Here is a 14448-nt window from a genome sequence, read left to right as displayed (position 1 = left end):
AGAACAGCAGAAAGATACAGACTCGCCTAAGAAACCGACGCTAGATAGAAAAAAGCCAAGTTTTGAGGCCCTTCCTGAACATCAACAAATTGGATGTAATGCGCAGCGCCAGTGGCAAAGAATTCCAGAGCTGGGGTGCCAGCAGTCTGAAAGAGCGGCCACCTATGCGGGCCCTCTTAATCCGAGGGACCGCCGCTCACTTTCTTGATGTGTTAACCATGTTAGCACATGCACAGCTGCTGTTGGGGGCTGGTATTGGAAAGCAAACCCTTTCACCCATGTCCCTGACAGTCATTCTGCCCCATCTCGAAGGCCCATTTGGGGAGTTTACACTAAATTTGTCTAACCCATTTGGACGAAAAGCAGAACTCTCCTATTCTGCATTCAAGATCATACCTATTTTACCCTTTATGTTATCCAAAGTCCAGTGTGTCCCAGAGGTATCCTGATATAAAATGGCAGACATATGTTGATTTTGTGGAAGTTTCTATCCAAACCTATTGTTTTTTGATCTTCAGTTGAATCTTGAATGACATTGCTTGTACATAGGCCGCTGGTGGTAGCTTATAGTGTGCCCTGTAGCATACATGCTGGCCACCTAACTTGCTGGCCACCTAGCTCCCAATTTCCATGTGATTGAAGGTACATATGTCTTCATTTAGCAATAAAAACAATTCAGTGCCCACCGGTGACATCTGAGGCTTAACTCCTCATTCAATCTCTGTAGGGTAATGACTGCATGGTCTGTCACCATGTCTGGAAACAAATGAGCACAACATTGTGCAGTCTTCAAGCTCCAGATATGGACATTGTCATTATGAGTGTAGATTGTAAGTGGGTGAGAAAAGTATGTGAAGTATGTGTTACATTTATCTGGGTTCTGCTTACACAAGATAACTACCAGTATCTATTGCCTAGCTAACTAATAGCTCTGATTCCTATTCTGTAAGAATTCCCACTGGAACATGTTGATCTACAGTGCAATATCACAGACTGCATTTTAGATGTAAGCATGAAAGATTTTCGCGTCTGCTTCAATAGTATCCCAAGCCTTGTTTTATTCTTTTGCAACATACTTTTGTCCTTGTCAAGAAATTTCATTTTGAATGAATGATAAATGTAGGTTACAGAAGTACACTGTTAGAAGATTCACATACTAAACCAGGCAGCTCCTTTCCAGTCCTGCCCTCCTCACTGGGAAACTATAAATCATGATAGAAATTATGTGTAATTTCTGTACTTTTCTATTTCATGTATCTTAATTTGGGATTTAAGTACATGAATCAGCAATGTTGAAACTGCCTTGCCCATGCTCTACCTGCTGCTAGAAGCGTGATGCCACACGGGGACCTTGCCTCTGTTGGTTATCTAGTTGCAAAGCATGACTACAACGGCAGGTTTTTAAAATTCTCATAGACTATCATTAACAATCCATCAGATGCTATAACTGTTTTTTGTAGCAGCCAGTGTGATGTCACATTCCCTAAATTCAGTATATGCTTCAATGTTGCACCACCCAGAAGCTGCTCTCGAAACAGATATATCCCATCAGGACAAATGTTATCCTAGGAGAAAGTAAAACAATAAATGCAAATCAAATTCTTCAAAGGAATAGTATGGAGGATAGCAAATAAACATGAAAATCATTAGAAAAAAAACATTAAAAAAAAACATTTTACAAACTACAGGCTCTTCATGAGAGTAAATTGGGGGACAATAGTCTCAATGCATGATGTAAAGAATCAAAGACGCTTAAAAACCATTAAATATAGGATTAGCTAACTCATTAGCTGTTATTAAGCAGCAGCTTCTTGCATTGCGGGTACCAGAGAAGAAAACACTCCCCGGCAGCTTCATCCTCACCTAGAAGACATACTCCTCACCCTTAGTTTCTCCTCCTTATTTCAAGTCCTCCAACCTTATTTCAGATCCATTTCCATTCCTCCCACCTTTTCTATGCCCAATGACAGCCACTCCTCTTCTTACTGCCTCTTTCTGGATGTGTGTCCTGTAAAGGCACTCCTAAACTGAGTTTGAAATAATCCTTGATGGAGGACTGAATATTTGTGCTTTCAGGTATAGCTGCCGGAAGCGTTTTCCCCGGGAGTGATATTACAGGGCTTGAGCACGAGTAACCAGTTGAAGTTTATTGATTTGTTGGGGAACAGGTGGGGGCTGTAAAAACCCAGGCTTTGATTTCTTACGCCTTTTCAATGGCTGTGGTGCCCCTCGGGAGCATCCGGACCTCACAGTACTGGCAAACCTGATTAAACGCATGAATATTATAAGTGCTGTAATAAGATTATAATCGCCTTGACGTTTTTGTTGAGGTAAATGTAAATGTGTTTGTATTTATATAGCGCCTTCTACCCAGAAGTCTCGTAGCGCTGTATTCATACCGCTGTGGAACCCTTCCTGGCTTTCCTGTGAAATGTCCACTCCTGGGCACCCCCAAGGTGGAGGCCAGGCATCCCAGCGCTGCTGGGGCCATTGTGGAGATTAAGCAAGCTATTGCCCAGAGTCACAGAGTGGGACCCATGATTAGAATAGGCACCGAGGCGAGAATTATCAGGTCCGGGGAAATTGTGTCCAAGAGCCGCCGAGGCGGGACTTGAACCCTGGTCCCGGGCCAGAGCTCTGCATCAGGGTCTGCCGCTCTAACCAGTGAGCCACGCTTCTCCACTAGTTAGTATAATGCACAAAGGAGGTACGAAGGTTGTGTGAAAGTGGTGGTGATGGTGTTTGTCAATGTTGAGGAAAACTGTTCTTGAATTTGCGCTAAGTATGGGGGAGCTCAAAGGGCTTGCAGACTGCACCTGAACCAAGGTAGACTGTCTCCGCTTCTCTCCCGGTCTACCCTCCAGCAGCAGTCCCTAAAAACTTCTGCCAGGCCACTTATAGCTAGCGCACATGTACCCCACACACTCCTCACCTTTGCTTCTTTAGCCTTACTTATGTTCCCTGATGGTTTCTTTGGACTTTAGCCCAGGCAGCCTCTATAAGGAGCGGAGTTCCACCAGGGGGCCGGGATTAGCAGGCTTAGATGACTTCAAGGGCAGACTCCCTTTGTTTCTTTTGCGGGATCATTATGGAGAATGATTAGCTCCCTGCAAGGTCCTCTTGGGCTTGGTTTCACCAAAAAGGTGCAGACGCGATGCCACGCAGTTTCCAGACCAAGGTTTGGAAGAAAAAGGAAGAACAAACGAGAACAAACAACCCATTGGTCTGTTGTCTCACAAGCCTTGAACCGATCTCTGGTGTGGCGTGCTGCAGGAATCAACATACAAGAGGTAGCACGGTGCAAGGCAGAGCAGCGCTGATACTGCTCCCCCTTACATCCAGCAGGAGATAACTGGGCTGGATCAAGTACCAGTGGGCTGGGCCTTCCGCTGGATATTCTCTGTGGACCGCTTTCCTGTCACCCACCTACACCGTCCGCTTGCACGAACACTCCACAGATGCTCTCTGTGCGAAAAAGGACCAACCATGAATGGATGGTTAATGCTTTCTTTGCCTCCCGACAAAGGATCTCAAAAACCAGATTGCTTCTGCCCAGAAATGCCAGCACCTAGACTGAGAAACATTTCCAGGAACCAAATAAGATTGACAAAAAGTGCTGCCATTGCGTTAAGGACATTTGTAGTGTACTTAGTAAGACTGCTGTGGTTCCATGTTAGTTTCACACACAAGGGACAAAAGTGGATATGGTATCGGTTGGCACACCATGAATAATTCTGCCACTCCAACATCATGCAGAAGCTGCCTTTCCGCCGCTCTCAGCAACAGCAGAACACTGGTTGTAGCATCAGTATTTGATATTTCCGAGCTAATAGTAAGCCAGTAGGGAATATCACTTCTTTGGCAGCCACTGGGGAATTTGAAACCTTTCTAGACGCAATGTTGCTTGAAACTGGTATGTCCACGAGCAGTAGGTACCACATTTGCCTTTAAAAGGCAGAACTGTTATGTTCATGTTGCTAATTAGAATAGTATCCTGTTATCCATTTAGGGTGTGTGAATACGGCACCAACCATTGGCCGCATTGGTGTGGCCTGTGCTATATAAATACATTTATTAAAAAGTCGATAAACAAAGTCACATCAATGAATGATAGTACCAGAGTGTCTTCATAACAAATACCTGACATTGAAGCAGTGCCAGAGCCACGTTTCAGGGAAGAACGTTCTTTTCCTCTTCTCTGCTCTGTCAAAAGAATAAATAAGCGGTATTGAGTAAAGGCTCTAATAGGGAAGTATGCAATGCAGAGCTTTCTGGCTCTCCACAACGACACAACATAGATGAGCAATTATTTACACATCCAGATAAAACTATCATACACAGCCAGATCCAAACCTCAACCCCATCATAGCATAACATAAAATGTATTTATAAAGGGCACGTTCACCCAGAAGGGTATCTTGGTGCTGAATAACAGATGTTTATTGTCAAATGTATTTATTTATTTATCAAAGACAGTGCTGCCAGCTGTGTGGCTGTTCTTAACTACTGAATAGCAAAGTGTTTGGAAATGGCACAGGTGCAGAGAAGCTGCAATGCAGATGTAATGCTGTTTCTGGGAATAAATGTAATGGTAGTTTTGTGGTTTACACCCAGGCCTACATTCCTGCTTCACTTTCTGTCCTTTCTCCCCCCTACAAATGTATGCCTCCTCCCAAAAGAGAGACGGTGAAAGAGACTATGGGCCTGATGTACTAAATTTTATTCTGAAGCCTGCGATTCGCAAAATCTCATGTTTTGCGACCATAAAGCAACAAGTCACAATGTACTAAAGGGATGTTGCGCGTCTGAAAAGTCTTTCCAGTTCTCAGTATGCACCTTGTGATACCCTGAGATTCAGAAGGAGAAGGGGAATTGTAATTGACAGTCCCCTCCCTAAGAATCGCAGTGACATGTATCAGAGAGGTGGTTTTGGATTCACAGAAGGACAATAGAGACAAGAAGAGCAATTATTGGCAAAGTGAATAGGCCGGCTATTGGAAAACTGGTGTAATGATTACAATTTTTGAGGTTTTGTATTCCAAACATACATCACAAAAAATAAAATCGAGGAGAAAAAAAAGAAACTTCTGTCATCTAAATATGGCGGCCATCTGCTTGAAATAAAACTTTTTAATTGTAATTTTTATGGAACAGTAAGATGCTTCCTAGCAGGGAGGTGTACTTAGTATATGTATAGAAACAAAATGATTACTTACCAGTAGAGTAGTTATTCAGCCTAAAGAGTTTTGTGCATCCATTCTGCCACCTTGTTGTTGGGCCCGGAATCGTGGTTTGTCCTTCTTCTCTTTCAGGGGATACTCATCAATAGTTATAAGCACTGAATAGTCCCGCCCACGTGCGGGGACCGCGGAACATTGACAAAAACTATATGCATGTGATCAAGGTCCAGGAAGCACCGAAATGCGTCATGGCCGACTGAAAAATAAACAACTATTGCACAGAAACGTGGTCCGTGCCTGCTTTCCGATACCAGGACTGAAGAAAGGTTTGAAGCAGTGTGTGAGGATTATTCCGATACGTAAAGAAAAGTGATATATATATATATATATATATATATATATATATATATATATATATATATATATTTATATATACATATATATATATCCAACGAAGAGTTGTCCTCAAAGTTAAGAGCCAAACCAGCCAGAGATAAGATTAGGGCCTTTATTCAGGAAAAAACAGCAGCTCGTGCAGACAGGGCAGAGTCCTTACACCATTAATAACCCGACGCGTTTCGTGCTCTTCATAGTACTTAATCATGGGCTGTTGTGTATGCAGGAACTTCAAGCTTAAATTATCGGCACCTGGAATCCTCGTGATGCTTGCCTCAGTGGGCGTGGCCGCCGAAAACGGCCTTATGGTCTTGGAAGTCCCGGAAATTATTGCTGCAGTGAGCAGCTTGAATGCACCAAATCACACAGATTGAAATCCCAGTGGGCTGAAGGCAAAGTGTCCCGCTTTTGACGAGCTGCATATTTCTGCTTGTTCCCAGCCTCTCCTGCTCATGGATGCCAGCGTTGTTTAACGCTGGCAAAGACCGCATACACGGCGGGGCTCTCAACGCAGCTGGACACGCCGCTAAACATCCAACGAAGAGTTGTCCTCAAAGTTAAGAGCCAAACCTGCCGGAGATAAGATTAGGGCCTTTTTTCAGGAAAAAACAGCAGCTCGTGCAGACAGGGCAGAGTCCTTACACCATTAATCACCCGACGCGTTTCGTGCTCTTCCTAGCACTTAATCATGGGCTGTTGTGTATGCAGGAACTTCAAGCTTAAATTATCGGCACCTGGAATCCTCGTGACGCTTGCCTCAGTGGGCGTGGCCACCGAAAACGTCCTTATGGTCTTGGAAGTCCCGAAAATTATTGCTGCAGTGAGAAGCTTGAATGCACCAAATCACACAGATTGAAACCCCAGTGGGCTGAAGGCAAAGTGTCCCGCTTTTGACGAGCTGCATATTTCTGCTTGTTCCCAGCCTCTCCTGCTCATGGATGCCAGCGTTGTTTAACGCTGGCAAAGACCGCATACACGGCGGGGCTCTCAATGCGGCTGGACACGCCGCTAAACATCCAACGAAGAGTTGTCCTCAAAGTTAAGAGCCAAACCAGCCGGAGATAAGATTAGGGCCTTTATTCAGGAAAAAACAGCAGCTCGTGCAGACAGGGCAGAGTCCTTACACCATTAATCACCCGACATGTTTCGTGCTCTTCCTAGCACTTAATCATGGGCTGTTGTGTATGCAGGAACTTCAAACTTAAATTATCAGCACCTGGAATCCTCGTGACGCTTGCCTCAGTGGCCGTGGCCGCCGAAAACGGCCTTATGGTCTTGGAAGTCCCGAAAATTATTGCTGCAGTGAGCAGCTTGAATGCACCGAATCACACAGATTGAAACCCCAGTGGGCTGAAGGCAAAGTGTCCCGCTTATGACGAGCTGCATATTGCTGTTTGTTCCCAACCTCTCCTGCTCATGGATGCCAGCGTTGTTTAACGCTGGCAAAGACCGCATACACGGCGGGGCTCTCAACGCGGCTGGACACGCCGCTAAACATCCAACGAAGAGTTGTCCTCAAAGTTAAGAGCCAAACCAGCTGGAGATAAGATTAGGGCCTTTATTCAGGAAAAAACAGCAGCTCGAGCAGACAGGGCAGAGTCTTTACACCATTAATCACCCGACGCGTTTCGTGCTCTTCCTAGCACTTAATCTATATATATATATATGCATGTTTAACCGAATTTAAGGACTAGTCCGGTGTAAACATACATCAATATACATATAATATCCATATATAATACACACATTTACTTAAATATGCAGCCTAAAACCCCAAATTCGGCTAACATATGCCAATATTGCATTGTATTTTCCATTTCAAATAAATCATATATGACATTTCCATAGAGAAATCTACTCTTAACTTGTTTAAACATAGCCTTTATTTTCAAGGAAAAAAGCAAGATGATAGCAGGCAGATTAGCCCAGAAGGCTGCATATAGAACACTCATAAAAAACTGGTGCTGTGCCTTTAAGACCTCCAGGATCTCCAGGCTCCCATCATGCCCCACAGGTGACAGTTAGGCCAGTTCTTTTTTCCGGCTCCTTCTGGAAGATCCTGGAGCACTGAGCCCATCAATTAGTGGTTTTCTTTCACTAATTGGTCTTTTCAAGTGAAATTTGTTTGTCTTCACTCGACATTTTTTTTCATGCCAACCTTATTGAATGAGTGTCCTTCCTGTGGGAAGAAAATGGCTAAATCAGATCCGCACTCGGTCTGTGTTGTGTGCTTACCATCCTCACACAGACATGACAAGTGCTACTACTGCCAGCAGTGTTCTAGAACTCTTTGCGAAAGGAAGAAGATCAAACTGCATGCTATGCAGGAGAGAGGAAAGGAGTCGACAAGTGGCCTGGACAGACATCCCTCTAAAGAGCCCTCCTCTAAAAAAAGGTCAGAGCACAAGAAAAAAGGAGAAAGATCGATGTTGAAAATACCCCTGTGCTCTCCTTCAGCTTCAAAGTCACCTGTGTCACAGTCGACATTGAAGAATCTATCGCCGTCGAAGTGAACAGACACCAGGTATGACAAAGTCTAAATCTAGGCATGTGTCTGCTTCTTATCGGCCGACGTCGATCCCTCCTCATAGACGGTCTAAGTCTACCACAGACGTCGAGGGCACCTCAGAGATCGATGCCGGATTTGACGCCGAAGACTCCGACGTCGGTAGGCCTGGTTCACAGAGCTTCATCAATGACGGCAGGGCAAGCTCGATCATCACCGTAGAGAATGTCGCCGTCGAGAACAGCACCGACGAGAAGTTTTGCCTTCGATATCAGGAGAAGGTCGTCTTCGACGTCAAGGAGGTCACCGGCGAGGAGGTCGCCGTCGAGACCTAGATCCTCCCGTAAGTCTCCACCTGCCAAGAGACAGAGTAGATCAGTCACCAGTACCAACGTCAAGGGACCCTTTAACGTTGAGAGAAATTAAGGACCTAACGGCAAGGAGTGTTTCACCCTCCCTGGGCCCAAGAAACGTTCAGATCACGCCAGAAGGCTCTCCGGCTCCAGAACAGCATTCACCCCCTACTAACCTTTCCCGAGATGGTTGGAGAGCATAAAGGATTGGAAGATGAGAAGAATTAGTCCTGGTTCTGAATACTCGCAAGTATATTCACCTTCTCGTACTCCTGATAAGCAAGTTCTACCTGCCACACCTCAAAGGTCCACAGCTCCGAGGAGACATAGATCACGGTCGCCTCTTAGACGCTCTGAGTTCGGGTCACGCCACCGTTCATCTCGAGAGCAGAGACGCAAGTCTACATCATTGTCTTCTGACTCCAGATCTTTGAAGGCCAATTATACTCCTGCTTTGTCTTCTACTCCTCCTATCGGAGTATCACCAGTGGATGGCATCATTACCTTTAACGAGGTATTGTGTAGAGGGGCTGCGAAGCTCAACATTGAGATGCCTACCTCCATCCCGTCATCATCTGTCATATTTGAGACACTTCATCATAGGTCTTCCACCAGACCACTGCTCCCTTTGGTTTCCGGGCTTCTAGAAACAGCTCTCCATACCTTTCTAACACCGGCTTCAGTTGGAGCAGCTCCACCACGTATAGTAAAGAAATACAGAGCCCCAGAACAGGACCCATTTTTTCTGATATCTGATCCTCCACCAGACTCGGTCATTGTATCAGCAGCAAGGAAATCGCACATGGGGGCCTCCTCATCTGCAGTTCCCCCTGATAAAGACAGCAAAGCCATGGACTCCATTGGTAAGAGGATGTGTAACACCTATGCCTCTCACATGAAGGTTGCTAGCGCTTCCGCACTACTGGCTCGATATGACCGTTTGTTAAGGGACTCTCTTTCAAGGTTTACAGAAAAGTTACCTTAGGTAGATCGACAGAATTTTCAGGAGATCCTGCATAAAGGAGGTCTCGTGGCAAATCAGGTAATAAGTGCAGCAGCAGATGCTTCAGACCTTGCAGCTGATGGCTATTCGCATGGTACCTGCGCTAGACGATCCTCCTGTCTGAGACTCACAGGCTTAAAACCAGAGACCCAACACAGAATTCTCAACCTTCCCTTCAATGGTACCTCCATCTTTGGCGCTCATGCGGATGATGAGATGTCAAGGATGAAATCAGAGTTGGATACCTTGAAGGCCATTGGTCTGGAGAAAAAGAAGGACTTCCGACGTCACTATAGCCCTTATGATCGCCGCCAATACCAGCAGAGGGTTCAAACCTCTCATCTGTCATCGCACCAACATCAGGCGAGATCACTTTACCATCAGCGGCGGCCCAGTAGTGGAAGAGGGGGCTCAAGACAATCAACCCCTGTGGCAAAACAACAGCCCAAACAGTGAGTGCTTGCTTCCCCCAACTCTGTTACCCACTTCGGTCGGGGGAAATACAATGTTTCACTTGGACAAGTGGATAAAAATAACGCAGGACAAATGGATACTCAATATTGTGCAGAATGGGTACTCAATCTGATTCAATTCCCCACCACGAATGTAACTCCTCGGAAAACTGCACTATATCGGCTAAATCCGCTGCGAGAGGAGGTCTCCATCCTGTTACAAAAACATGCCATCGAAAAGGTTCCCAGGCAACAACATCAGCTATTCAGGACTAATCAGTGCTTATGACTTTGAAGAGTATACCCCTGGGAGAGAACTAGGATTACCGGTAAGTAACTTATCCTTCACTTCACTTCCCTCTTTTATTTTTGTGGGCGTTGTTGACCACCGTTTGGTGGTAAGTCCATCCCCTGTCCTGTATGACATCAGATGGCTCACGGAAGATCCTATGCGTGGTCGCCAGTTTCTGATTCTTTTTTCTTCTGGCGTCTGACTTATTTGGAATTTTCCTTGTTTTGAAGTATTATTCACCTCACCTGTTTGCGTTTAACCCCCATTTCCAGAGAGGCGGGTTGGCCACATGTCAATCAAGGAAACTCTTCAGGGTGCAAAACTATTTCTATTGGTAAGAACCATTTCGTTTTACAGCATGATTCCTTTTCTGGATTCACATGTATCTGATTACGTAGTGGTGTTAGATTACTTGGACAGGCTGGATTGAAATGTGTTTGAGTTGGCAAACTGGTGTTTTAGCACTCTCTGTCCTACCTGTGCTTCCTTGTTTATCAGGATGTCCACAGAGTAGTGTTATGTGAAGGTGTGTGGGGATGACCGAGTTGTGGCCATACAGATGCTGTAAATGGATACTTTTGCTAGGAACACCAGGATTGTGCCCTTCTTCATGGTTGAGTGTGCCCTGAGGCACGCAGGTACATTTTTGCCTGGCAGTGTGTAGCAAGTTTGAATAGTTTCCAGTTATCCATCTGGCAAAGTCCCCTTTGTTACTGGTGTGCCCTTGCTTGCCCTCTCAGAAGAGACAACGAGCTGGTCCTCTTTTGGAATTTTCTTGGTCTCTTGTAGGTAGTACATGACTGCTCTATGCACGTCCAATATGTGGAATGTCATTTCGCCCTGTGACTTAGGACCCTGAAAAAAGCCCAGTAGTTGGATGCTTTGGTTGACGTGGAATTGCGATACCGCCTTCTGTAGGAACTGTGGGTTTGTTCACAGGACAACATTGTCCTTGCGGATTTTGAGGTATAGTTCCTGGATCGTGAGTGCTTGAAGCTCACTGACTCTGCGAAGTAATGCGATCGCTACTAGAAATGCTGTCATTAGGGTTAAAAACTTCAGCTCCGTTTCGAGCATTGACTAAAATAGCTTGGTCATTAGCTGTGTGAGTTCTGTGTTCAGATTCCACAATGGCACTGGTGCCACTCTCTTTGATCCCTCCAAGAATCTTTTACCTTCCGGCTATGAGAAGAGGCTGTTTCCCGTTCTTCCTCTTGTGTATGCAACTATGATGGCCATGGGGACCTTTAGTGATACATAGGTCAGACCACTGCCCAGTAGATGAATGAGGTATTCTAGCACGGTTCTATGTTCCCTTGTTTGCTGGTCCCCCTCCTCTTGGAAACTGTCCTCTTCCTTTTGTCCTCCCTCGAAAGGGCTGCCCTGCTGAGTGTTGTCATTGCTGGTTTGCCACCTGCTGTGTCACCTGTTGGATGAAGCTCAGTTGTGCCCAAGCACATTTGTCTGCTGGATGTTGCGCTGCATCCAGTCCGGACTTAAGGCAGGGCTTAGTGGTGTTTCTTCCTTCCTCCACTAGGGCCTTGGCTCTCTTACAGAACTCCTCTGAGAGGTGCTGCATCAGGCCCTCAATCTCGTCCCATTGTTGGTGATCATTGCATTTGAAGAAGTCATTGGTGTTAGCTATTCTCCTTTGTGTGGCCACCTCTCTCTCCATCTTCCTGCCCACCAGATCCAGTCTCTTACTCTTCTTCTCTGTTGGTGACCCATTGATGTGGAGGCATTATTTCTTTTTCTTGCGGTCACCGTAATTTATTGTTGATTCTGCATGAAATATTTGTACTTTTTCTACACACAAGGTGTTATTAATCGGGACCCTTGTGGCTCCTTACTTTGTGCAGTCCTTTGGTCGTTGGGTGCTTCAGCACAAAGGCAGCTTGTGAGGACTTAGGGCCGGATATACAACCCTTTATTGTGGCCGCAATTGGGAGATCCTCCCGTTTGCAGCCGCAAAGAAGGGTAATAGCATGTACAAATGCTATCTTGTAAGTCACTGACTCACAAAATAGCATTTGCGACTCTCGCTATTAGGAAGGGACGTCCCTTCCTGATAGCGTGTCAACATGCTATGTACTGATGTTTTGCAGCCGCAAACACTCGCAGTTTTTACCTACTTCAAGGAGGTAGTAAACCACTTCCCCTTTGTGAGTATGTAGGAAAATATTTCTCAAGAGCAGGCAGTGGTCCCAGAGACCACCGTCTGCCCTTAAAAAAATGAAACTGAAAAGTTTAATTTTTCTTTTTTAAATGCATCCTGTTTTCACTTAAGCAAAGTGAGCTGCATTAAAAAAAAATGCTTTATTAAAAAAAATTCACAGACATGGTGGTCTGCTGACCTCAGCAGGCCACCATCCCTGTGAATGCTAGCCATTCCTAAAGGGGTAGCAAATTGCACCTGCCTCATTAATATTAATGAGGCATGCAATTTGCGACCCCATTTGGAATCGCAAACAGTGTCTGAGACACTGTTGCGCATTCCTATTTGCGAGTTGCAAATGCGAAGCAATTTGCGACTCGCTAACTGGCGGGTCATACATCTGGCCCATAGAGTCTGAAGGCTTAGCGGCTGTGCCTTTGCTGTTTTCTTTCTGCATCTCTCGCTGTCTTCCTCGTCACCTCTATATTTTTGCTGTCAGCAGCATTGCCTCTGGTGTCCGACTCATCTCCCTGCGCTGGTTTGGACTCCTCGATGTTCTCCTCATCATTGCTGGAGAGACCAAGGTCTTTCAGGGATTCCTGGGTCTTGAGGGTGCTAGCCTTGGTGAGGTTTGCTAGTCATTGTCGGAGCCTTGCCTTAAGTTTCATCGGCACAAATTCACATTTCGCAATCTTTGTCCTTATGGTCTATCAGCAGGCACAGATTGCAGACCTCGTATTGATCCCTCTGCATAAACTTGTGGTGGCAGTTGGGGCAGAACTTAAAGGTTTTTTCCGTGACCTTCTGATGCCTCTTTCCTCTTCATTTTCCTGCTACGTGGAGATCACAGGCAGGGTCCTCTGTCGGGGACTTTAAGGCTCCCCTTCTCTGCTCTTCGGAACGGTCCCGGGGCCTCCGGTGTTCTTCGGTGTATTACTGTGGTAAACCACTGTCTTTTCTCTGGTCCTTCCAAACATTCATTGTAGCTCCTCCGTCGTGCTCCCAGTTCCAGTGACCTGAAGATGCCAACCATGCATTGAAACTTCTGGGGCACTGTCCCACATCACACAGCAGAAGGACTCATCACCAATTGTTAGTATGACACCAACACGCAAAAAAAAAAAGAAAGGGAAGAACAAAATACACTTCCAGATCCAACAGTGAGATGGCAGAATAGATGCACAGCATGTAAATCCAGAAAAGGATTCATGGTGCAAACACATTTTCACTTTTAATGCACATCTTAGGAAAATATTATTCTTACTGGCTCAACGAAAAGTTAATATTGGCTTTGAATTACTGTAACTCAAGGGCATAGGTTAAACACATAAGCATGACTAAAAAATATAAAAGGGTAAAGAATGGAAAGAAAAAAGCATTACAAAAGTAAAGTAATGCCCTATCGATCCAATAAAACTTCTTTTCAGGGAAATGTACTCAAGTGATCAGACAAAACGCCATCACTCATAGTTAGGCTTTCCTGTTTTCAGTTTCTATTTTTGGTAAATCTGGTGGGGGTTTTTCAGTGTTTTCAATATCTTAAAAAACAGTTGTTATCAGTGGTTACACATTTTCACGCCACTAAAAACAACAGAAAAGGTGTTTTTCCGGTGTTTATGGAACGTTTTGCTTTTATTATTGCTTGCTTTCTGCACTGAAAGAACATGGTATATAGACAGTGTACTTATAGTGTATATGAGGTCCAAATAGATTTTTGCAAATTAATCTTATTGTAGTACACTATACAATACTTCTTCGGTGAGTCTTTCGGTCATGTGCGCTCGCTCTTTCCTTCCCATGTAAACTTCTGTGAAAAGGCCCTATCAGCATTCTTAGCCCATTGGGCAGAGAACCATCAGCTAAGGGACACAGTTGGGATGACTCTTTCTTTGATGCCACATAAGCACGAAATGATAAATATTTGCGTTTTAGTTCCTGTGCATTAGAAACCAGTGCACCAGAATAGACTAAAAAGTCAATAGCATCCCTCATTAACTCTTAAGATTGTAAAGATGTTTTCAGCATACCATCTAACAAGTGTCAAGGATGTATTACAGGGAATCACTTCAGCTCTGGTATCTATTTTGACAGGTCATCACACAACTTTTTTT

The 14448-nt window shown here is 44.9% G+C and overlaps 1 protein-coding gene across 2 annotated transcripts in view; it reads right to left on the bottom strand.

Moving 5' to 3' along the window:
• Positions 1–14448, bottom strand: part of CPAMD8 (C3 and PZP like alpha-2-macroglobulin domain containing 8) — a 1183022-nt gene that overhangs the window by 973990 nt on the left and 194584 nt on the right. For both annotated transcript variants that reach the window (XM_078671323.1, XM_078671324.1), the window contains exon 19: positions 4141–4203. In XM_078671323.1, coding sequence (XP_078527449.1) covers positions 4141–4203 — 63 coding nt within the window. The remainder of the gene's footprint in view (positions 1–4140; positions 4204–14448) is intronic.

Source organism: Lissotriton helveticus, chromosome 12 (assembly GCF_964261635.1).
Source record: "Lissotriton helveticus chromosome 12, aLisHel1.1, whole genome shotgun sequence".
Lineage (NCBI taxonomy): Eukaryota > Metazoa > Chordata > Amphibia > Caudata > Salamandridae > Lissotriton > Lissotriton helveticus.
Note: the sequence above shows the minus strand (reverse complement) of the source record. Positions and strands in the feature narration are given on the sequence as shown.